The sequence below is a fragment of the Gallinula chloropus genome (genome assembly GCF_964237585.1).
Source record: "Gallinula chloropus genome assembly, chromosome: 1".
NCBI lineage: Eukaryota > Metazoa > Chordata > Aves > Gruiformes > Rallidae > Gallinula > Gallinula chloropus.
In genome coordinates this window covers 188,077,705-188,103,365 of record NC_140085.1, presented here as the reverse complement: position 1 = coordinate 188,103,365, position 25,661 = coordinate 188,077,705, and the positions used below count along the sequence as shown (strand labels likewise).

Below are 25,661 nucleotides of genomic sequence, written 5' to 3'. Positions count from 1 at the left end.
AGCTGCTGAGCGTGGACACACATGGATAGTAGCTGGAGGAATTAATTCCAGAGGTGGAGCCCTGCCTGCCACCATGTTTCCATCCTTCCCCTGCCATCCTCCATCCTCCACAGTGCCCCTCTCCCCATCCTCCCCCCTGCCTCGGCAAAGCCTCCCTCACAATGGCACCTTGTAGCTGGAGGACAGCTCTGAGCCTCCACTGTCTGGGCCCCACCATTTCCTCTCCTCGCTCCTTGGCAGAGGTCGCCACCCAAACCTTCTCGCCACCTTCTGAGGCCAAAAGCTTCATGTCTGCACGGAGCTCCCGAGCCCTGCCAGCCAAGGACAGGGGAGGCCCTTGTCCCCGAGGCCAACACAGCTCTTTTGCTTGGCAGAGCGAAGTGTTACTATTGGGAAAGAGCATGAGCTCAGTCACATATGGATTCCACCTCTCCATGGTCCATCACTCTACCAACAGAGCAGCGTGTGTGGAGAAAAGAGGCTGCAAGTCACACCTGGAGCCCATCCATCTGCCTTTGTATGGGCTTACGATACCTACGTGGCCTCATCTATTTCTGTGCTGGGACAGTTTCCTCTCCAAGGCAGGAGTTGGGAGGAGAAACCTGCACCAACACTCGGCCAAAAGCTTTATTCAGCTTGCTGGTGGTACAAGACCAAGCCCCAGATGAGTGGCAGTGGGGGCTTCCCCATGTTTTTAGGGGTCTGAACACCTCAGGAATTTTGAAATGTGATTTCCTGATGTTTTGGAGCAGGAATTATCACTGGGAGCGAGGACAAAAATGGAACAGCAAGGATCAGAGAGGGACCAGCATGGTTTGGAGGCTCTAGTTGACTGAAGCTCGCTGGAGTCTCGGGCTGTACTTGGAGGTGTGGTCTACCCATGGACCTCTTTCCCATGATTACCCTGCCAAGCTGTTGATTAGGCATTGACCAAAGTATTCCTTTCTCTCCAGAAAACCTGCAGCTCTGTGACCTTCAGTGGTCATCAGGTTTTACCATGCTGGGGTACCTTCACACCCAGGCTGGAGGGGACCTGTGGGGTCCAGACCAGCCGTCCCATGCTCTTCTATCACAAGGGCATGGAGTGATAGGGCAAGGGGTGATGGTTTTAAACTCAACAGGGAAGATTTAGGTTGGGTATTAGGAAGAAGTTCGTCAGTATGAGGGTGGTGGATCCCTGGCCCAGGTTGCCCAGAGAGGTGGTGGAGGCCCCATCCCTGGAGACATTCAAGGTCAGGCTTGCTGGGGCTCTGAGTGACCTGCTCTAGTGAAGATGTCCCTGCTCACTGCAGGGGGTGAGACTAGATGGGCTTCCAGCCTAACACATTCTGTGATTCTATCATGTGCTGGAAGATCTCCTGCCATGGAGACTACAGTCTATGTAGTCTCTTCCAGAGCCACAAGCCTCATCCTAAGACTCCTCCCAATGTGCTGCCTCCAGCTCAAGCTCATGCCTTTGCCTTCATACCTTCATGGGTGTGAAGAGCACACTTCTTCCCTCTGATATATCTGAAGAAGATCCCATCCATCCCTGCCACTGTCCTGTCTTACACATTTTAAGAAGTTCCCATCTCCATCCACCGGCCTTGGCTTTGTTTTGCAGATGGTTTAGCAAGTCCTGAGACCAGTTTCTTGAATTAGACTCTCTTCACTCCCCAGCACAGTGTTAAGCACCCTGTTTAAAGAGTAAAGCAGTGAAGATATGTGTGTCCTGTCCCCCCATGTAAGGGTGGGTAGAATGGCAAGGTGGAAGAGCCTGTCTTTCTCTTGTCTCTCCAAAATCAGGAAAGAACTCAGAATCCCAGAATCACAAGGTTGGAAAAGCCCTTTAAGCTCATTGAGTCCAATCGTTTCTGTCCTGTGCTGACCCAGATCTCTAAGTACCACCTCATCTACCTGTCTGTACAACATGGTCCTTAATTCATTTCTTGTGGTCTACCAGGCTCTGCTGCTTGCTTTGGTCCTGAGGCAGTGCCTAAAGCATAGAGTCACAGAATCAAGGGGTGGTTTGGGTTGAAGGGACCTTTCAATGTCACCTAGTCCAACCCCCTTTCAATGGGCAGGGACGTCTTCAACTAGACCACGCTGCTCACAGCTCCATGCAACCTGACCTTGAATGTTTCCAGGGATGTGGCATCTGCCACCTCTCTGGGCGACCTGTGCCAGGGCCTCATCACCCTCATTGTAAAACAACATTTCTGCTTTATATCTTGTCAGAATCTCCCTTTTTTTAGTTTAAAACCACAGCCCCTTGGCCTATTGCTACAGGCCCTTCTAAAAAGATTGTCCCCATCTTTCTTGCCCCCTTAAAAGCCCCAAGAAAGGTGCTGGGTGCACAACAGCCCCACCACCTCCCTCCCCATCTCACCCTAAACTTTCCAAAGAGTGATCCCATCTGTTGGGCAGGATCTGCTGGGTGGAAAACAGCATCACCTCTAACAGCTCCACCCTGTATCGCCTCTTTGTTGGACGGCAGGCGTGGTGGGTTATTCTTATCTGCTCTCCTGGAGCATCGCCTGCATTCCTCTGCTGCTCCACAGCTCCTGGCATCTGTCAGAAACAACCATCCAAGGGTGGGGGGGGAGGACAAAGGTCTCAGCCAGCTCTCAGAGGGCTCTTGGGTGAACATTATCTAGGTCGGTTGATGAAAAGATGTTTATCTCTTGTGGCTCTTGTTTAAAATATCCTCTTGGTTACTAATGTACTGGAAAGTGCTGCATCAGCCACGGGCACTAGGAGCACACCCCTCCTGCTCCTTTCTAAGTATAGAGCAGAAGGATTTATTGAACACTTGTGCCTCTCTTGCGTCATTAACAGTTTTATTATCTCCATCCAGTATCATCTTTTGTTACTGGTAGGGCTTCTTCTCCTGACTCACTTGTAGGACTTATTAATAGCCCAAATACCCACCTATTTCTCTGCATGTCTTTGACTTCCTGTATTAATTTTCCACAGTCCATCACGTATCGTTTATATGGCTCGTTAGCCGGTTCCCACTCATCACATACTCCTTTAATGTGTAATTGCTGCTGGGAAATGGGGAAAGTCTCTTAACCAAATAAGGGGGGGGGGACACACACACCACGTTGCTTCTCACATCCGCTGGCAGCGAGAGGCTGGACGCACGAGGAGCCTGAGTGAGAGCTGGGGAAGGATCTGCTGGGCATACCTGCCTGGTTTGTCACGCTTCGTGGGTGAATTTGAATATCACAACCTTTAATCCTGCAGAAAGGTCACTTCCATTGCTAAATGCAGGTTCTGGTTGTCTGGAGTCAAGCCTCTGAGTCAGGCGGCCCGGTAACGGGATGATGCTGGCACGGACAGAAATATCAATCGCTGCTGAGGTCATTTGTGGATACTTTTTGTTGGTTTGGGGTTTTTTTTTCCCTCCCTGTCCTGAAGGATTTTCAGGGCTGGGGGGCAGAGGGATGGAAAACTTTAATCTTTGGCTTCTTCCAGGAAAGAAGTCGGGGGAAGATAGGTGGTGGGGAGTGAGCAGGGGGGATGAGGGTTCCATCGGTCTCACCTTAATTTCCCTTACAGTTTAGATCAGACCTCCTCTGGTGTGAGATGCTTTGCAGGGCTGCAAAACCTTTCTGCTTTCACCTCCCTTGTGGTGTGGTCCCTGCTGTGTTCTGGTTTAACCAGCTAGTTGCTGTTTTCAAACACGATTCCTCCTGGTCCTTGACCAGCCCTGGATTCACTCCCAAACTCCCCTGGGGCTCTGGCAACAGTGTGTCCCACACCAAACCAGGACCCTGGGGGGCATCCAGCACAGCCTGCATCCCTTTTGCATCTCAGGAGGGGACAGAGGTGTGAATCCAAACCCACCCAAGCCTTAAACGGAGCGTGGCAGAGCCTGATGCCCTGTGCTTCCCTCCACAGGCATATTTCATCTGACACAGACCAAGAAGATCAGCAGACAAGAATTCAGGCAAGAAGCACAGAATTTCAGGCTGATCACCAGGACGAATGAAGGTAGGGAGAGGGAACAAAGACCCTGCCCCAAACTACCCCCTTCTTTCCCTGCCAATGCTCTGAGCCTTCCACAAAGGCTGTGGAAACCCCGGCACGGTGTGGGGGAGCCGAACCTTCTTGTGCAGGGGTTGATCTGTCTTCTGCAACACTCCTGGTTAGCTCCTAGGTGACATTTTCACTTGATGGTGTGGGGAAGGGCAGCCAGCTTTCTGAAAGTGGAGGCACACTTGTGAAATCCAAAGGCTTTGTTGCTCCAAAGCCCGTAAAACAGTTTGGTTGGGGTTTGGGATTTGTATAGATCTAATCCATCTGGTGTTATGGGTGAAAAGAAAAAGTGATGCAAGGGATTTGGAAATAAAAGAAACCACAAACCAAACCAACAAACCCCCAAAAAACCCAACCCCTCTTGAAATATTTTTTAAAATCCTTCTTAATGTTCTTGGATATGTGTAAATGTTGCAAAAAGCAGGGATGCCAGTGCACATGCCGGGAGTGCCTGTGTGGAGTGAAACTGCTGGGCTCTTTTCCACTGGCTGCCTCTTTGCCCGGCCTGGGTTAGGGTTTAATGGGTTAGGTTCGGATCAGAGCCATTCCTGTATTGTCCAGCACCCACAGGTCACTGGGTCAGCTGGGAATGGCTTTGCTGCCCAGTGCATACCAGTGCTTCCAGTGCCCTGGGGACGGTGCAGATTTGTTTTCACCTCCAACATCTCTTGACCAAACCCTGGGGGTTTTATAAGTCCCTTGCTCACAGTTTGGGCTTCATACCCTGATGGGTTCTCTGGTAGGTGCCCGTAGCTTTTTGCCTCAGTTTCCCCTGACAAATAACCCTGTTTGAAACCATCCCTCCACTGTTGCTGCAAGCTCTAGGAAAGCACTGGCTGGTGATTTCTTCACAACAGGAGATTTAATCAGCTAGAAAATATGCCCCCTCAACCCTGGGGGATGACAACATTAGGGCTGTATAATCCTTGCTGGGATTATGAGGGAAGTGCCCACCCAGAGGTAAAGCACCTCCTACAAGTATGAGGATGCCATTGTTTTTGTGGGAGCGAGGAGAGGGGTCAGGGAGCTTTCTGCTCAGTTTTAGGGTGATGTCCATCTCCTTCCATTCCTTGTGCATTTTGGGGAGCCCACAGCTCACTGTGAAGGTGCTGGAGGGAGGATCTAAGGGGGTTTCTTCTTCTACAGCAGGACCTTCCATGGCCATAGGTGATTGCAAAGTCCTGCACGAAGAGCCAGGGGTGGGGCAGCAGCAAAATGAGGGTAGATGTGGGGGTTTTGAGCAACCAATGCTGAGGAAATGGGGCTCGCAAAAGGGGGGAGGGAAGCACTTCTGCCTGTGGTCTGTGGAAAGTGAATTTGGGTTTTCTGATAAGTCACAGGACAAGTGAAATGCTTCTCCCCCCTGAGAGGCAGGGAGTCAGCCCAAATCCCAGGGACAGTGGGGAGGTCATGTCCCTACCAGCTCACGTTAAAGCACCCTTTGAGGAGGCAGAGCAAGGCACTTACTCCTGTTTTAAGGCTGATCTCCTTTTCTCTGAAGAACATGCGAGTTTGGGTGATGGTCTCTTCAGCCAGGGGACAGGAGATGGGACAAGGGGAAATGGGCTCAAGCTGCACCAGGGCAGGGTCAGCTCAGATGGGAGGGAAAAGTTCTTCCCTGGCAGAGTTGTGGGGCTGTGGAACAGGCTGCCCAGGGAGGGGGCTGAGTCCCCAGCCCTGGGTGTGTTTAACAGACGTGGAGATGAGGTACTGAGAGATCTGGGTCAGCACAGGACAGGAACGGTTGGACTTGATGATCTTAAAGGGCTTTTCCAACCCGGTCATTCTGTGACCCTGTGAGTCATTTCCTGGAAAAGCATTGGAAATACCATTAATTGTCCCACTAATTGCATGGCACAAGGTATATAGCGCCCCTCTTGACCTCAAAAAACATTTTAACTGTGAGATGGGAAAGTCTAGGACTGGGTTATGGGGCCACTGATGAGCCGCTCTGGCTGTCGCCACCTCTCTCCCAGCATGGTCCTTGAGGATGCTACGCGTGGGGTAAGTGGTGTTTTCCTGCCCCAAGGGTTCGTTGCTAATGAGCTCCCTTCTATCTCTGCTCATCATCCAGGTCACTGGAATGTATTCCGAGCCCAGACATCAGAGCTGAGGATGACAGAGAGCCCAGAGAAAGAAACAAAGAACTTGTAAAGAGAGAAACCCCCAAAACCTTACCATAGCTATCGATTTATCTACACACACACACACCACACATACACACATAGAGCTATATAAGGAAAAAGAAATTAAAAATCTGCATAATTACATAGACTGGCACAGCAGTAAAGGATACACTAGGGTAAATTACAGAAATTCCAGCAAAGGAACCAAATCCAGCAGCATCGAGGCCGTGGCGGTGCCTCTCTCCGGCGGGAAGGCGGGAGAGGCCGTCTGTCATCTCCCTGCTACCCAAGATGTCTGGTGTGCAGAGGGAGGAGGGAGAGACGTCGGTGGTGTGAGGACCTGGGGTGATGTGAAGAAGGTTGGGATACATCCCTGGCACCCTGGTGTTTCCCAAGAGCAGCAGGAGCTAGCAGCAAAGCAAAACGTGGCCGTGCTTTCTTACCAGCCGCCGGCATAAAGGTGACCTGCAAGGGAAGAAAAATCATCCTTAGGCCTTTTCTTGGAGCCCCTGTGATCTGCAAAGGGTTTCTTTGGCCAAACACCGTCCAAAAGAAGTTTTATTTTAAAGAATCTTGGGTCTTTTCTCCTCTGTTTCAGCAGGGAGGATTCTTTTCCCTTCTTTGCAGGTCACTTGATGATGTAGTTTTTGGGAGGACCCGACTGCTGACAGGGTCTGAGCCCCCAAACACTGTACTAAGGTTGCTACTAAGCATGTTATTATGCTATATATTTATATATAACCTACATAATATCTACTGGGCTGTACTCACAAGAGGGGCATCTCCCAAAGGGTGAACAGGACCATTTCTGCAGTGTGGGGAGGAGGGCATAGAGCAGCATCGCCCTTCCCCTGTCTGGAAATAGCTTTGGGGGATTTTCAGGTTGTTTTGGTACATGTATTTATCCCTGGTTTCTTGTTTTATTCTGTTTTGATAAATCTATTTATTTGGAGATCCAGATCTGTCTGATAAATCTGATTAAAGTGTCTTCTTGATTCAGCCTCAGTTTCTTGGCTCTTCTTTCCCTGTAGGATCCCTGTTACGACTCGGAGGGGTGGGGGGGAGGCTCATTGTGGCCCCTGTCCCAATGGGGTCAGATGCCCTTGTTCTCCCCTCAGGCAATGTCCTCGGGATTGGGATGTGGGATTGGGGCATGCAAAAAGCACCCCATGGATGCTTAGCTCATCATCAGGGGATCACCCCACCCCATTTCCTTACAGTCCACAGCTGGTTTGGGGCTGAAAATGGAGCTCGGGGCTGGCCATGGGCAGGAGGGGCAGATGAAGGATGGGGGAAAACCTGGTCCTGGCATGCTGGAAGGACACCCAAGCAAGCTGCTAAGGGAGGCCAGGACCTCTCTCTTGGCCAAGAACTGCTCAGTGGGACTATAGCGGGATCATCACAGCTCCCACCCCAGGAATGAGCATGCCTTCCCCTTCTCCCTTCATTATGCTCCCAAAAACCAGCACTTGCTGCCACACAGCCAGGATGTGGATGGAAACCAGGTCTGTGCACAGGCAAAGGATGGAGATTCCAGACAGAAAAGCATCCACAGCTCCAGTGGACCTGCAGCAAGGAGCAACTGGGGATAAGCGGCGCAGCCAACGGGCACCGACCAGGCGCTGCCCACCGGAGCTGTGTGATGATGCTGGTGACAGGACTGATCTGCTTAAATTTATCCAGGGGAAAAAAAAAACCAACAAATCCCAGTGCTTTTTGCACATTGGGGGTGTCTCCCTGTGGTGTGGGGCAAAAGGAGCTGGGTGAAGTCACCTTCTCACCCTATGGCTGTGTGCTTGGCCTTGGCCATGCCCCAGCAGGGATGATGCTGCCAGTCCCCAAGCAGAGCCTGACCCCTCACTCGTCAGCCTAATTAGCTCACTCTTGCATGCTCTAATTGAAGCAGAGCTGAGGCCCAGATTATGCTCATTTACCAGAAGTGGCAGGTGTTTGAAATGAAGCTGCCTGATTGGGTTCCTCGGGATGGTCTGGAGAAAACCAGCACAGACCCTGGACTGCCCAACCCAGAAGAGGTTTGCTGCAGGTATCTATAGGTTGCTAAGCCCAGCATAGGTCATACTGAGCCCTTATAGGTCATACTGAGCTCATAGAATCACAGAATGACCAGGTTGGAAAAGCCCTTTAAGCTCATTGAGTCCAACCATCCCTGTCCTGTGCTGACGAGTACCTCATCTCAGTACCTCATCTCCCCATCTGTTAAACACACCCAGGGGTGGGGGCTCAGCCCCCTCCCTGGGCAGCCTGTTCCACAGCCCCACAACTCTGCCAGGGAAGAACTTTCCCCTCCCATCTGAGCTGACCCTGCCCTGGTGCAACTTGAGCTCATTTCCCCTTGTCCCATCTCCTGTCCCCTGGCTGAAGAGACCATCCCCCACCTCTCTGCACCCTCCTGGCAGGTCAGTGGAGGTGCTGAGAAGGTCTCCCCTCAGCCTCCTCTTCTCCAGGCTCAACACCCCCAGCTCCCTCAGCCACTCCTCAGAGGATTTGCCCTCCAGCCCCTTCCCCAGCCTGGCTGCCCTTCTCTGGACTCGCTCCAGGACCTCCATGTCCTTCTTATGGTGAGGAGCCCAGAACTGGACCCAGCACTCGAGGTGCAGCCTCACCAGTGCCCAGTCCAGGGGCACAATCCTACTGGCCACACTATTCTGTCACAAGCGAGCATGCCATTAGCCTGTCTGTGCCCAGACAAAAGCAGGAGACCTCTTGGGTGTAAATCAGCTGAGGGCCATGCACACAGAGCTCCTTCCATCTCCAAATGACCTTCAGACGCATTCTATGATTTGTTGATTCTATGAAATAATGTTTGGTTCTGTGCACACCCACCATGAAAGGAGGACCTGGAAGTTTCTGGAAGTGCTGTTTGTATGGTATGGCTGCAGATGGGACTGTCCCATCCTCCCATAACTCTGTTTGCCAGACCCATCACACCCACTGGCCCTGGGTGTCTCCAAGCAGCATCTCGTCTTATCCAGCATCAGCTCCTCTCCGGACATCAGGCATTGCACGCAAGGGCTGAGCTCCAGTGAGGCAGGAAGGGCCTTTACTCATCCAAAGTGATCCCTGAGCCAACAGCAATATGAGGAGTGGGGTCAGCTCTCCCTTCAGATGACAGATCTGCAACCATGGATTTCTTAGGTGGGTTCCTCAATCTTCATCCATCCATCCATCCATCCATCCATCCATCCATCCATCCATCCATCCATCATCTTTCTCCAGCTACATTTGTTGAAGAGCAGGCCTAAGGAGAAGAAACTGGGGTTGTTGGGGGATGAGAAGCTCCATCTGACCTGTCACTGTGTGCTGGCAGCCCAGAAATCCCCCGGTGTCCTGGGCTGCATCCCCAGCAGTGGGACCGGCAGGGCTGGGACAGGGGGATTCTGCCCCTCTGCTCCACTCTGGGACACAGACCCCCCTGCAGTGCTGCCTCCATCTCGGGGGTCCCCAGGACAAGGAGGACACGGAGCTGTGGGAGCCAGTCCCCAGGAGCCATGGAGATGATGGGAGGGCTGGAGCCCCTCGGCTCTGGAGCCAGGCTGGGAGAGCTGGGCTGGCTCAGCCTGCAGAAGAGAAGGCTGCTTCTGGGGAGAGCTCCCAGCCCCTTCCTGTCCCTCAAGGGGCTCCGGGAGAGCTGGAGAGGGGCTGGTGCCCAGGGCAGGGAGGGCCAGGCCCAGGGGAACGGCCTTCAGCTGCAGGAGGGGGATGGAGAGGGGCTGGGAGGCAGAAATCCTTCCTGGGGAGGGGAGAGGCCCTGGCACAGGGTGCCCAGAAAAGCTGGGGCTGCCCTGGGATCCCTGGCAGGGTTCGAGGCCGGTTTGGAGGGGCCTTGGGGCACCCTGGGCTGGGGGGGTTGTCCCTGCCCATGGCAGAGGAGCACTGGAGAGCACTGGGCGTTCGGAGGTCTCTCCCCACCCAAACCCTTCCCTGATTCTCTGCTTCTATAAACTTTTCAGCCCTCTCCCACGGGGACACGCACAGGGGCCCCGTGGGCTGGTGGGCACCCTCCACACATCACACTGCCCGGTGACGTGAGACCAAGGAGCAGGGTGAGGGTCTTGCTGTGGGGCTGGAAGGGGCTGTGAGGGGTGGGTAACGTCCTGCCATCCTGTCAGAGATACGTCGGGCTCGGCTGTCCCAGGCACCTGCCCTAATGACCGCATGTCCCCGCGGGGGGGGGACGTGTCCCAGGCTGCTTTCCCTGCGGGGAGCAGCTCTGGGGATTAACCCTTTTAATTGGATCAGCAGCCACGGATCAGAAGCCAACTTCTCGCGGTCGGTGGCATCGCCTCCCTCGCCCCGCTCCTCCTCCCTGCAGGGATCACCCCGTGTCCACCCCGAGCCGTGAGGACGGGGTTGATTCGGGGGCAGAGCTGGCACGGCGATGAGGGACCTTTGCAGAGCAGGGCTGGGCTTTCTGCAGGGGATATTGCCTGGGGACACCACACGTGGCTCGCTGCCACCTCTTGCTGCAGCCCTGACCCCGCCGGCACCCATCCCACCGTGGCTGGGGAAGCAGCAGGGCTGGCGGGGGGGGTCTTCCCCAGCTTGTGGACCAAGGCCACCCTGCCCTGCCATTGCACAGAGCTGGGTGTCCTTGCTGATGTTTGTGTTTTCTCCCCTTGTCTTTCTTTACAGCTGGGCCACCCCCCTGTCACTGTCCAGTTCAGAGAATTACCAGCTCCCAGGCTGGTGGGTGCTGGCAGGGACCTCTGGAGATCCCCCAGTCCCACCCCTGCCAGAGCAGGGCCCCCTCCAGCAGGCTGCACAGGACAGCGCCCAGGATCACAGGGTTGGGATGGCTCCAGAGATGGAGGGAGACTCCCCAAGCTCTCTGGGCAGCCTGGCCCAGGGATCTGCCACCCTCCCAGCAAAGAAGTTCCTCCTCAGGGTCAGGGGGAACTTCCTCTGCTCCAGTTTGTGCCCACGGTCCCTTGTGCTGTCCCTGGGCACCCCTGAACACAGACTGACCCCTCCTCCTGAGCCCACCCCTCAAGGGTTTCTCAGCACTGAGAAGATCCCCCTCAGTCTTCTCTTCTCCAGGCTGAACAGCCCGGAGTCCCTCAGCCTCTCTGGGTCAGAGAGATGTTCTAGTGCCCTCAGCATCTCCACAGCCCTTTCCTGCCCCCTCCCCAGGAGCTCCCTGTCCTTCCTGCCCCAGGGAGCCCAGCCCCACACACACTGTTCCTGATGAGGCCTCCCCAGGGCAGGGCAGAGCAGAGGGGCAGGAGAACCTCCCTGACCTGCTGCCCACACTTCTCCTGATACCCCAGTTGTGCTGTTTGGTGACTTGTGTCTGAGCTGTTCATGAGCTGGGAATAAAACCTTGCCATCCTGACTATTTTTGCACATCTATGAGCAAGGAGAAACCTCAGGTTGTGGTTACAGAGATGAGGCACGGTTTGGGACAGATGGAGCTCTCCAAAACCTTCCTGCGTACCCTGGCTGATGTCCTCCTGGTCTGGACTGCCTTCCTCATGTTTCTGTTGAATGAGAGAGAAGGAGTTTCAGCCAGCTCAGACCTTCGCTGTTGTGGATAAACCCTGTGGGTGGAAAGCCAGCACTGAGCTGGAGGAGCAGACAGGGCTTGATTCTGTCCCACAGAGGTTCCTGAAGCCTTGAGAGCACAAAAAAAAACCCTCAGAGCAAAACCAAGTACAGCTTGTATGGTGTCAAGGGCTTGGAAGCTTCAAGTGTCCTGGACAAGGGAACCTGGCATGGACCCAGTTGCCAGCCCTGGCCTGAGCCAGGAGTACACCAGCGTGTCCAGCCCTGCAAGAAGGGATCTTGCACAAGAGCTGAGGTGTCCTTGATGGGTTTTTTCACCCTGCCTGCACCCACCTGTCCTCTGCCAGAATTTTGCATGTGGGTGAAACATGGCTAATTCTGAGCTTCTCCTGGGCCCACATCTCCTGTAGCTTCTTCTGCAGGACCCATATCTCCCACCAGCCCTCCTGTGATCCTTCTCTCCTTCTTGCTCTGATCTGGTTTGTGTGCAATAAGTTCATCCCGTGTCCCGTGGCTGGTGCAACCTGTCCTGAGACACCTTCAGCCTCTGCAGAGCACCTTTGTGCACTGGATCCATTTTGGGTCCCCAGGACCAGGCAGGTGATGACAAGCTGAACCCAGCCCAGCTGAAAGATACACCCAAAGAGCTACTTCCCCCTGCACGCCCCCCCCCCCCCCCCCCACTTCAAGTGCTGGAACAGGGAGACCAAGGGAAGGAGCAGGGGGGGTCTCCATCCTTGGAGAAACTCATCCCTTGCCTGGACTCAGCCCTGAGCAACCTGATGTAACTTCAAAGCTCTCCCTGCTTGGAGCCAGAGGTTGGACCTGGGACCTCCTGGGGTCCCATCCAACCTGAATTACCCCATGGCTGTGTGCTCCAGGACGGATGGCAAGTCACCATCAGAAATCTTGGCTCTACCTCTGGGGTCTTAGGGTGGTTTTTTTTACGTCAGAGCCGGGCTATTTCATGCTCTATTATCAGGTTAGTCAAAACACTTCTCCAAACTCTATGTCTATAGAATTGCCAGCTACACTCACTTCCTTGGCTCCTGCTGTTTTCCATTGCATCGGATTTTCAGTCATGCAAAATATCTACTTTCACCTTAATCTGCATGAAGCACCCCCCTCCCCTTCCCCTCAGGCAGCCCAGGAGCGAAGGGGAAGCCAATGCCTCACCGCCTCAACCTTGTATCCCACAGGGCAAGGCAGGGAGCAGGGGCTGGTGACGTGCCCTGCTCGATTTGGGGTGCCCCTGCACCCTTAGTGTTCAGACATGGGGAAATGTCTGTATGTCTCCCACAGAAGGTTGTGTTGGGTTTGGTGCTGTCCTGAAAGTCCTTCATGAAGGCTCTGGACATGGTTTGAATTATTTTGGCTCATTGGGAGATTCCACAGCCCCCTGGGCAGGGGGATGTGGAGTCTCCTTCTCTGGAGATATTCCAGCCCCGTCTGGACGCCGACCTGTGCGCCCTGTCCTAGGGAGCTGCTTTGGCAGGGGGGTTGGACCCGATGGGCTCTGGGGGTCCCTTCCAGCCCCTACGGTTCTGGGAGTCTGTGAAGTGTCTCCCAGTGACCTGGGATGTGTATTCCCATGTCACCTTGCCCTGGCTAAGGGAGGGAACTTCTCTCCAAAGGGGATGGGATTCCACTTTAAACAGCACTTGGTGGCTCTCCATAGAGTCCCCCTCATCCACTCTTCCCTGCACATCTCTCCCTCTTTTAGGGCAACGAGAAATGGAGAAACCAGAGGATCGTCCGTGCCGTGCGGCTCACAGGCTGTTCTCGTGCCACCGCAGACCTGTCTCCTCTCCAGACTAAACAGTCCTAATATTTCCTGTCTCTTCTCACATAGAAATGTGTCTGTAATCACTCTTCCCCCCCCACCCCCCCTCTCTTTCTGTACCTTTTTGGATGCCGGAGCAGCTCAGGATGTACCTAATCTGGTGGGTTGTCTGAGCTGCTGGGGAAATGAGATTGTATTTCCCTGCCTTCAGCTTTGTCAAAACTTGACACCCCCCTAAAAACTGGGAAACAACAGAAAAAAAATATCCCTGCAGAGGAAAGGTTTTGCCAGCAAATCAGGACTATCTGGACACTGGAAAAAGCCCCTGGCTGCCTGGAAGACGGGTGCTGAGAAAGAGGTGATGAGAAAAACAGGAAAATCCTTGGAGACCATGGGCTAGAAGGGCTGGAACTGAAGGAGGGGTGGGAGGTGGAGGAAATGTGACTGGTGCAGCATGACCGCAGCCCCGAGGGCCTTTTCCTCCAGTGTAATGCTTAGCCCCTCTGCCCTGAGCGTGTGATGGGGCCATCCCTTAAACAGGGGTTGTATGGACATCCCCATCCCCAAAAGAGGGGTTATGTGGTCATCTCCATCCCCAAAACAGGGGTTATGTGGCCTTCCCCATTACCAAACCAGGGGTTACATGGTCATTCCCATCCTCAAACTGGGGCTTACATGGCCATATCCAAACCAGGGGATATGTGGCCATCCCCATCCCCAAACCAGGGGTTGCATGGCCATCCCCATTCCCAAACCAGGTGTTTCCAAAGGGGAGGCAGGTCAGACCAATGGTAAAAGGAGCCGGTGGAGCATCCCACAGTGCCTGGCGGTCCTCCTGCCCCGTTGGATGCGGGAAAGCTACCCATGCTGCCTTTGGCTGCTTTCTCTGGTGCACTGGGGTGGTGTTACTTGCTCTCCTGTTTTTTGGCCATGGGAGCACAGAGCCCTCTGGAGAGATCACTGTTTGTACACGCTGGATAAATCCAAAGGAAACTGCTTATGAGTCCTTCTCACCAGCACTGCCAAAAGACCATGATTCAGTGCTTTTTTTTTTTGGGTAGAAATTAATTAGTTCAGGCCCATCACAATTATCTAACTCAATGAGCACAACAATAACCCACTGTTTCAAGGTTGTTCATGGCCATTTAGCACCATCTGGGTCGTCTGATCAGGGGCTTTGAAAACAGTTGCAAATGAAGTAAGAAGGATTTCTTGGCCAAGACAATCCTTTTTGCCTCCCAGCTGCACAGACAATGAAAATCATCCTGATGGACCCATTAGGCACAGGGAGAGGGACTGGGGAGCAAACATCACCCTGTGATGTATCTTGTCGTGCCCCCTCTGACCTGTGGGTCGGTGTTCCCAAATGGGAAAGCGGTGGCCTTGGAGAGAGAAGGGGAGAAGAGCTTGGTCACATGTCCAAATTGCAAAGGGTTCTGCCCTGGGCATGCTCCTCTTCAAAATGATGGGGGTTGAGTTTGAGTGGATGAAGCTTGAGGCATCCTCATGGGAAGGCTGGAGCTTGCAGAGGTCTCTGCTGATGCTCAGAAGGACTTGGACTGCTTTGGAGATGGAGCAGTTTCTTGTGCATGCTGGAAGATGGATTTGAGTATTTGCCAAGTTGGGCTTCCCCCAACTTTGGAAGGCAGAGGGGATAACCATCGATTTTTAAGAGCAAGTGGTCTCTCACCATATCCAAAGCTGCCCTAAAAGGGGCTTGGATCCTGCTGGAAATTTGAGACAGACAAATTTCAGGGGTGACCACCTGAGAAGTCAGGCTCCCCATGTCATATAAGTCAGGAGATGCCACATTTCATAGCCAATGTGCACCCTGCATGGCCTTCCCAGAAGCCAGCCAACCTCCATGTTCCGTGGTGTCTCCAGGAGCTGGCTTGGACCTCCCAGTCCCACCATTTCCACTTCACAGCCCCTGGTCTCTCCAAAATCCATCCCTGACTGACGGCATCTCCAACTCCTGGCTGTGTCCTGTGGTCTCACTGTGCTGCTGGCACCCAGACCCTCAAACACACGTGGACACGCAGGAGTCCCTCAACCAGGAAAACAATTAGACATGGAGCTTAATGAAGAAATGAAGTCTAATTAATGAGACAAACTGCACTGACTGGGGACAAGTTCAGTGACCTACCACCTGCAGTGACATGCCACCTCCAACTGGCATGTAATATCCCCTTATCCCCCTATTTTCACTCTCTGGTTCCTCTCCAGACCACCTTCACACCTTCCTTTGCACACCGTTGGTCCTTCCCCTCAACACTGTCTTCTGCAGTCCCCAAATACTCTTTCTTTGAGGTCTCAGCACCTTCCCCCATCTTTCATGAACCCCTTCCTGCACTGTGAGAGGAGCAGTGGTGGCAACATGGGCTTCTGCATCCCCATCACCACTCGCTCATGCCAACCATGTGAGATGCACCTGAGATGCAGGCTGAGGGGGTGTCTGGGTGTGGATGGGGTCTTGGGTAGGAACCACACAGGGCTTTATAGGTCTGGTTTTGATGCCAGCACCAACATGCAACAAGCCAACAGGAGCTGGGTGTCCACCTGTGGAGGCTGTGCTAAGCGTGGACACCACTGTGTGTTCTACAGAGAGGGCACCCAGCTTTCTACACCCTGAAACAGCCACAGGGGCACTGATGTGGGACGTGTCTTTGTCTGTGGGGCACTATCTTGGCCACCACAACTCAGGCCAGGACCTTTGCCAGCTGGATGCATCAACCTCCTCTCACCAACGGGGCAATCGTTTGTGTTGACCAGATGGCAGCATGACTCATGCTCAGATCTGATTGTACACCCATACATCTGCTCAGGATTGACTGGACAGCCCTGAAATGTGGCAGATTTTTTGGTCTGGAGGTCCAGAGGGGTGGATTTTGTCTGGGCAGAGGAAGATAACTAACCTTCTCTGCCCTGGGAAGGTGCAGGTCCCAGCAGGGCCTGTGGGCTGGAATGGACACCGTGGCTTCTTGCCATGAGGTCAAGAGGGGACACAGACAAAGTGATGGAAGGGGTTACCATGAAATGTGATCACCCAGTGGCATGAACTCTGTCCTTGTGGCACCATTTTTACCTGTGGGCCATGGAGGGAAGCCAAGGTGATGGGCTTGCATCATCCTAGAGCTGCCCTGCAGCACGAAACAGCTCTTTTTCTCCTGTGGGATGGAAAAAGATTGTATTTGAAGAGAGTGGCCATGCTTAACACGAGCCAGCAGTGTGCTCTTGCAGCTTGGAAGGTCGATGGGATCCTGGGCTCCATCAGAAGAGGGGTGGCAGCAGGGACAGGGAGGGGATTGTCCCTCTCTGCTCTGCCCTCGTGATGCCCCAGCTGGAGTCCTGTGTCCAGAGCTGGGGCCCCAACACAAGAAAGATGTGGGACTGTTGGAGAGGGGTCAGAGGAGCCACAGAGATGATCAGAGGACTGGAGCACCTCCCCTAGGAAGAGAGGCTGAGGGAGCTGGGCTGGTTCAGCCTGGAGCAGAGAAGGGTGCGGGGGGACCTCACTGCAGCCTTCCAGACCCTGAAGGGAACAGAGAAACAGGAGGGGAATCAGCTTGTTAAAGGACAGAGACTGGCAGGACAAGGGGGATGGAGTGAAGCTGGAGGAGGGAAGGGTGAGATGAGATATTGGGGGAAGTTCTTTCCAGAGAGAGTGGTGAGGGGCTGGAAGGGGCTGCCCGGAGAGGGGGTGGGTGCCCCATCCCTGGGGGTGTTCAAGGCCAGGTTGGATGGGGCCCTGGGCAACCCTGTGTAGCTCCAGGCCTGGAGGTTGGTGGCCCTGCCTGTGGCAGGGGGTTGGAGCTCTGTGATCCTTGGGGTCCCTTCCAACCCAGACCAGTCTGGGATTCTATGATTCTAAGAACATGGTTGAGTGATCCATGTTGGTAGGAGTCCTGCTGGCCTCAGGACACGCCTGCATCTCCACAACAATGGCCATGGGCCCTGTATGAAACCAAAAAATGAGATGTTTTGAGGTGTTTATGCTCAGCACTGGCTCTCCTGAGCAGTGCCAGGGGTTGGAGTGGGCTGTGTTCTTGCTGTGGGGCTCCCAATGAGGAGCACGATGGCTGCTGAGGACTGGATGGAAGATGTTTCATCAATGGGTCCCATTCCTGCTCTCCCATGTGTCTTTCATTTTTTGCATGGCATGAAGACTAATGTTTTAGGAAGGATCCAGTCTGGCTGCCCTGCAGAACTTGGTCCTTCTTGGAGAAAGCTGAACATGTCACCGTGGGCTTGCCTACTGGTTCCTGTCAGGTGGGCACCCATTGCCTGTTCCCAGCCCAAACCACTTTCATCTCAGAGGAGGAAGGTCAGGAGAGCCCATTCCCATGGTTGGGGGCTCCTTCTTGGCTGTCTCCATATTTTTCCCATGCTGGGTTGCACAGCCACCAACTTCTAGAGAACTGGGGAGGTTTTTCCTCCAGTGATGGCTACAGGGAGATGGGTTGGGGATGCAGGAAGGGCTGAACTCCATGACAGCCTCAGCAGCTGGTCCTCCAACTACATCTGACCTCCAGGCACTTGTGCAAACGGAGGGCACCACAAGATGTTCAGTCCCCCAGGTTCAGAGTAGGATGAACAGACAAGAGCCCAAGAAACCTACCTAGGTGAGAAACGTAGACACGTGTCCCCTGCCAGTGTCCCCAACCTCCAAGCCCTACAATAACCATGTCCACCCAAACAGACCAAATGTAGATCTTCTTTCCCCACCCCCTGCCCATCTCCATGGCTGGTTTCTGCTTGGTGCCAAGTGCTCCAGGCTGCAATTTGGGGAGGAAAACCTGGTAAAGCACAGTTTGCTCACTGGTGGGCTGCCTGAGGCAGCAGTTCACAGTCGGGGTTTGTCAGGGAGCTCTAGAGGGATCTACTGAGGTTCCTCCAAACCTCATCAGGCTTCTGGCTCCAATTCCATGGCAGGAGGATCAGCACTAAATAACGATTAGAAAGGCTGATCCCCTTCCAGGCCGCTTTTAGCGTGTCCTGAGAAGTCACACAGACGTCAGTGCAGGCTCCTTCTCCTCCTCAGTGGAGCAGGGGAACATGGAGCCCACTGACACAGGAGCCCAGGCGTGACACAGAGGAGAGCTTGCACATTGTCCATCCCCTGATCACCTTCCTTGGAAGTCAGGCAGACCTGGTTGCACAATGGGCAAAGGCTTTGGAGATGTGATGATCGCTGCATCGGGACATGAGGTGGCTGTTGGTGATGGCTACCTGGGCCAAGAGGTTCTCAGGGGAAAACTGCAGATTACATGGTTGACTTCCCAAGCTGTAATAAGGAATACCTGCTTAATAGTCACCAAGTTTTGGTTCCGGCTTTCCGAGGCATCAGGTGATTATTGGCACTGGAAGCTGAATGTAAACCTCCAAAACCAATGGAAAAGAAGAATCATAGAATCCCAGACTGGTCTGGGTTGGAAGGGACCCCAAGGGTCACAGAGCTCCAACCACCCTGCCACAGGCAGGGAGACCAACCTCCAGGCCTGGAGCTACACAAGGTTGCCCAGGGCCCCATCCAACCCATCCAAGGTCAGTTAGAGGTGGATATGATCTGGCCCTTCATCTAAACAAATGGTATCTATCCTGTGATAGATACCCAAAATTACAAGAACAAACCTCTCCAGACAGTGTTGATCTGCTGATAAGCACGAGATCCTATGACTGGGACTGGATTTCCACATCAGCCTCACCAACTACTGGCCCAAAATGACCAGATCCCCAAAGGTTTTTGGGTGCCTCTTGCCTTTGAACCTGCCCTGCAGATCAGAGCAGCTCCAGTTAAAATCGGGATGTATTGGAATCAGAAAGAGTTTTGTCCTTCACATTGGAGGTGTTTAAGGCCAGGTTGGATGGGGCCCTGGGCAACCCTGTGTAGCTCCAGGCCTGGAGGTTGGTGACCCTGCCTGTGGCAGGGGGTTGAAGCTCTCTGATCCTTGGGGTCCCTTCCAACCCAGACCAGTCTGGGATTCTGTGATCCTATGATTGGCATACCTGGGGGTTTAACCCTACACACCCAAAAGGATTTTGAGGGAGGTTTTGTCTTTGAAATGGCCCTTTAACCCTTTCCAGTTGGTCACTGTCTTGAAAGAGTCATTTCCCACGACCCAATAAACTTGAGTTTTACGGCTCTCGCTTGGCTCGGCAGCGTGTGCACTGGTTGGGATGGGGATGTCTGGGTTGCCTTGGCTGCTGGCTAGCTGCCAGGGGACTTGGTGTCCCTTGGGGTCATGTTGCAGGTCCTAGGAGATGCCAGATGATGGGATGCACAGGGAGAAGTGGTGGGACTCTCAGCCACAGCTCAGTTGTAGCTCGTTGCTTTCTTTTGGTGAGACCAGCAGTAGAGTAGCCCAACCTCTGTGTGGGGCTCCAAAACAAACCTTGGGTGATGTTCTGTCCCTGTACCCTGTGGGGATGGTCCCTCCACCCCCATGAAGTTTTTCACCCCCGGGGAGAGGCCGTGTTCCCCACACCTGGTCTGGGGAAGAGGGATAACGTCATCTGTAGCTCCTTGGCACAAAAGCAATTGCAAAATACCAGCCAGGAGGCCAGAAGAGAGGCCAGCTGGGGGGAAACTTATGGGTGAGCCCAGCGCCAAGTCTCCCAGCCGGGAATTGGTGGGGAGGGCTCAGGCTCTGCTTTTCACAAAGCCAGCAGTTTTATTCCCTCTACACTCAGGCAAGGGGAGGGAGGAGGCATCTCTTGCAACCAAAATAAAATCCCCAAACCCTGAGATTTTTTTTGTTCTTCAAAGATTCTGGTCTGGGATTGTGCAGTGGGAGATTTTTTTTGGGAACTGACATCCCAGTGTCCCCATGGGATAGACTCAGCAGGTCCTTGGGTGCCCCATGCATCTGAGCATGTTCCTCTCCTGTGTCAGCCTCTCCTCCCTTCTACAATCTGCTTTTTTTAGACACCCTTGATCTTTTTTTTCTTTTAGAGGCCCAACAGAGTGTTTTGGTGGTTCATGAACCTCTCCAGCCTTTGATGTGGGCTCCAGTCCTTGCTTTGATACTAGCAGGACAGTGCCTCTGGTCCCTCAGGGAAGAGATGGGACCTGGGGGAGTGGATGCTGCATTTCGGTTGGGATTTTCATCCCTGAAGTGAGTTTGGAAGTTGCCAAACTCCAGTCATGGCACCTCTTAGCCCAGTGGAGAGTCAACCATCCCACCACACACACACATACTCCCCCAGCCTTGTCTCCCCAAATTAAGGAATACCACAAGAAACAAGGTGGACAGATGTCCCTTCCTTGGGCTCTCCCCTTCTTGGATCCTGACAAGAGCTGGGTCAGGGATTGGATCACAGAGTCATAGAGATACAGTGTTGGAAAAGCCCTTTAAGCTCAGGGAGTCCAACCGTTCCTATCCTGTGCTGACCCAGATCTCTCAGTACCTCATCTACCTATCTGGTAAACACACCCAGGGGCGGGGACTCAGCCCCCCAAGCCTGTGCCAATGCCCAATAACCCTTTTGGTGCACTTGGCTTTGTTAAATCTCATCCCGTTGGTCTCAGCCCATCGGTCCAGCCTGTTCAGATCCCTCTGAAGAGCCTCCCTACCCTCAGGCAGATCAACACTTCCTCCCACTTTAGTGTCATCTGCAAACTCACTGAGGGAACGTTCAATCCCTTCATCCAGGTCATTGATAAAGATGTTGAGCAAGACTGGACCCAGGACTGAGCCCTGGGGGACGCCACTCGTGACCGGCCTCCAGCTGGATTTGGTTCCATTCACCACCACCCTTTGGGCCCGGCCATCCAGCCAGGTTTTAACCCAGCTGAGGGTCCACCTGTCCAGGCCAGTGGCAGCCAGTTTCTCAGTCAGAATGCTGTGAGAAACTGTGTCAAAGGCTTTACTGAAGTCCAGGTAGACCACATCCACAGCCTTCCCCTTGTCCATTAAGCAGGTCACCTTGTCACAGAAGGTGATCAGGTTAGTTTGATAGGATCTACCTTTTGTAAACCCATGTTGACTGGGCCTAATCACTTGGTTGTTGGAGGTGGACATCACATCCAAACCCACAGTGCTTGATCACCACCAGCAGCTCCACATGCTCACCTGGTCCCTCTTTGAATCCAGCAACTATGATTCTGATTTTCCATCTCAGAGAGCGTTTAGAGGCTTTCTTCAACCTGGTGGGGTGTCATAGGAGGATGTCCCACCAGCCCAGCAGACCGAAATGCTGTTCCCCACCCCACAGAACAGGATTTTCTCTCTAACACTTCAGCTCTGACCTTGGATCTGACCAGTTCTGGTGTGGAAATCCCTTTTTTTCCAGGGTTGGAGTAGCTTTATCTACCCAACCAGCAATGCTGGTGTGGGGTAGATTCAGGTGGACCATCCCTGGACTGTGGTGGGCAGCACTGGAACAGGCACATCCCCATCTTAATGGTGGCCAGCATTTGTGTGCCCCTCTCCCAAAATACACATGCCTGGGTAGGACAGCAGGTTTGCATTTGGGGCTGAAGCACTTAAGTGCCACCACGGCTTTATCCCAGATGGAGAACATCACATTCAGGCAAAGGCTGAGAAGAATATGGGGACAACCAGCGTGGATCAGGACCAATCTGACCTCCAGCTGCGTGCACAGGAGGTAAGCCAAGGATGTTTTTCCCTGAGATTCTATCAAAGCTTATGGCAGCATCTCCACTGGCATCCTCATGGCCAAAAGACAGGCAATAGGGACACCCCTACAACAGGTATCCCTGAGATAAGAGGATGGCAGTGGGTGAGGATGGCTGCAGGTGATGTTGGGCTCCTCTGTGACACATCTACTGGCTCAACTGGGTCCCATCCCACCCAAATTTACTCTTAGAGTCCTTTCTGAAGTACAGGCCCATGCTCAGCACCAGTGGATGTGGTGAGTGCAGGTAAAGAGCTGAAGAGATGCAGTCCCTTGGGCTTGAGCTTGGGCATGTAGGACAGGAGGAACTCCAGAAATTCATCATTGTGATAATAATATTATTATAATATTCTGATTTAAATTGTGTGGTAGGAATGGCTGTCCTAGGAGAAGACATTGTGGTGGTGGGTGAGCAGGATCTGGAGCAGGAACAATGGAGGAGGAGGAGAAGGAGGAGGAGGGATGGATCTGCTCTTGGATAAACAGGTCAAAACTCTTCAAGACCCCAAATTTTGCAGGCTGGGTGACCCCAAATGCTGCATCCCAGCAACAGTACACTCCAGCATCGCCCTGGCAGCATGCCATTTCAGCCCTGATCCTGGGGACAGTTGGGTCTGTCTGCTTGGGGAGGTTGTTTAGCCCCTGGAGTTATGATAATGTCCCAAGGAGTTAATTCCTGGCACCCTGCCCTTAGCAAGGGGCAGACACAACGTGGTGCTGAGCCAGAGCCTCTGTGATGCTGATGAGGAGGGGACTGCGACTGGTCTGGGCATCCCACCCATGGGCTGTGTCCCTCCCTGCCTGGGGGTGGCTTGGCAGGGGGCGGCCAGGGGATGGCCACTGGGGACCATGGCTGGGATGCAGGGGGTGAAAGAGGGTGCAAGGCTGAGATTCTGGATTAGGGGACCAGGTGTCCCTGATAAAGCTTCTGCCTGCAGAGATGGGGCTCAGCCGTGGTGGTCCCATGCATTACTGAGAACCTGGAAAGGGCAGGGATGTCCTTGAGGTGTTTGAGACCTCTCATCCAGTTCCTGTGCCCACCCACTACCTCCCCCACCCCCCACCCTGGCAGATGTGAGGCTCCAAAAATGGTGGGAGTGGTCCCCATAAGCATCCCTGTCACTGGGGATAACGCGATGGTCCAGCAGCAGCTGGTACAGAGCTCTGCTATCCCTGGCCCCAAGCATCCCCTCCTGGGTGCAGGGCAGGGTGACACCCTGTGCCAGCCCCCTTAAAGCCACTCCATGGGCATGGGGCCGACCAGTCCTGTCCCCCCCACCCTCACTGACACTGGGGTCCCCCCTGGCAGCCTGCAGCCTCTCTCACAGCAGGGCCAGTAGCCGGGAACCTGTGCTGGGACCAGAAGCCCGTTTCATACGGCCGGGGAATATAATAAAATTAAAGCTCATTAAGCACTTAGAGAAGGGTTTGCATTGAGGGGGTGCAGGAGGGGGGCTCTGTGTGTGTGTGTGTGTGCATCTCAATACTGGGCTATTTAGAAGGGAGAATTTAATAACTGGGGAAGGAGGCGGGGGGGGGCGGGGGGGAGTTGGTTTTTATGGCAATAGATTTATTCCACCTGGGCTAAGAAATACATTCCACATCTGCCGAGCCGTGTAACCAGACTCTAATTAAAATCGTATGCCAAGCGAGGGCCCGGCTGTGAAACACAAAGCTGGCTTTTAGAGCGGCTGGGAACTGCCGCTCGCGCCGAGCACCGGGCCCGGGGCCAGGCAGCCGCGCGGCGGCGGAGGAGGCCGGCGGGACGGGCACGGGGCTGGCGGGATGGGTGTGTGGCTACTCGTGTCCTTCGTGCTGGGGTAGGAAGGGTGTGTGGATCCTCGGTGGGGTGCAGGTGGCCATGGGGGGGATGCTGGGGTAAGGGGATATCTGTATGCGGGTAGTGACCTTGGGGACAAGGTGATGTGCATGTGTGTGGGGACCCTGGGGTAAGGGGACGGCCATGGGGCATGTGGTGACCTTGGGGACAAGGTGATGTGCATGTGTGTGGGGACCTTGGGGTAAGGGGATGGCCATGAGGCATGTGGTGACCTTGGGGACAAGGTGATGTGCATGTGTGTGGGGACCCGGGGGTAAGGGGATGGCCATGGGGCGTGTGGTGACCTTGGGGACAAGGTGATGTGCATGTGTGTGGGGACCCTGGGGTAAGGGGATGGCCATGGGGCATGTGGTGACCTTGGGGACAAGGTGATGTACATGTGTGTGGGGACCCTGGGGTAAGGGGATGGCCATGAGGCATGTGGTGGCCTCGGGGACAAGGTGATGTGCATGTGTGGGGACCCTGGGGTAAGGGGACGGCCATGGGGCATGTGGTGACCTTGGGGACAAGGTGATGTGCATGTGTGTGGGGACCCTGAGGTAAGGGGATGGCAATGGGGCATGTGGTGACCTTGGGGATAAGATGTCCGTGTGTGCACAGGGAACTTGGGACAAAGTGGTGTCTGTGTGTATGGAGTGACCATGGGTACAGGGTGATGGACACGTGTAGGGATGCTCAGACAAGTTGATGTCCGTGTGTGTGAAGTGACCATGGGGAAAAGGTGACATCTGTGTGTGTGACCATGGGGACAAGGCTATGTCTGTGTGTGTCAAGTGACCACGGGGACAAAGTGACTTCCATAGGCATGGGACCATGGGGACAAGGTGACATCTGTGTGTGTGACCATGGGGAAAAGGTGACATCCGTGGGGACATCTATGGGATGTGTGACCATGGGGACAAGGTGATGTCCATGTGTGTCAAGTGACCATGGGGACAAGGTGACAGCCATGTGTGTGAAGTGACTGTAGAGATGAGGTCACATCCATGCACCTGTCCATGGGGACGAGGTGATGACCATGAGCGTGCGGAGATCCTGGGAGAAAGTAACATGTGGGTACATGAACAGTGATCACAAGGACCGTGTCACATCAACGTAGGCATGGTGATGGTGGCGATGCCAATGCGGTGACTGTGGGATGGAGCTATGTCCGTGTGTGCATAGTGACCACAGGGCCAGGACAGCCGTACTCTAGTGACACAGGGACAGGGCACTGATGTCCATGTGTATGTCATGACCAAGTGACCTGGGTGCGCACGGCGATGGCAACACCCGTCCATGGGATGGACCAGGCAAGGCCTGATCACAGAATCACAGGGGCTAGAAGGGACCTTCAGAGCCCATCGGGTCCAACCCCCCTGCCAAAGCAGCTCCCTAGGACAGGTCGCACAGGTCGGTGTCCAGACGGGGCTGGAATATCTCCAGAGAAGGACACTCCACACCCCCCTGGGCAGCCTGTCCCAGGGCTCCCTCACCCTCACCGGGAAGAAGTTCTTCCCCAGGTTGGTGTGGAACTCCCTGTGCTCCAACTTGAGGCCATTGCCCCTTGTCCTGTCCCCACAGACACTGAGAAGAGGCTGGCCATGTCCCCCTGTGTCCCACCCTTCAGACATTGATACCCATTGATCAGATCCCCTCTCAGGCTGCTTCTCTCCAGGCTGAACAGCCCCAGCTCACTCAGCCTTTCCTCACAGGGGAGATGCTCCAGCCCTTTCATCATCCCTGTGTC

At 54.0% G+C, this 25,661-nt stretch overlaps 1 protein-coding gene across 1 annotated transcript in view; it reads left to right on the top strand.

Moving 5' to 3' along the window:
- The window catches only part of CHRDL2 (chordin like 2), a gene marked incomplete at both ends in the record, with an annotated part of 30,818 nt that extends 24,641 nt beyond the window's left edge, over positions 1-6,177 (top strand). Inside the window, 2 exons of the mRNA XM_084271090.1 lie at positions 3,886-3,978; positions 6,098-6,177. Of these exons, the coding sequence (XP_084127216.1) occupies positions 3,886-3,978; positions 6,098-6,177 (173 nt within the window). The remainder of the gene's footprint in view (positions 1-3,885; positions 3,979-6,097) is intronic.
- Between the last annotated feature and the right edge of the window lie 19,484 nt (positions 6,178-25,661).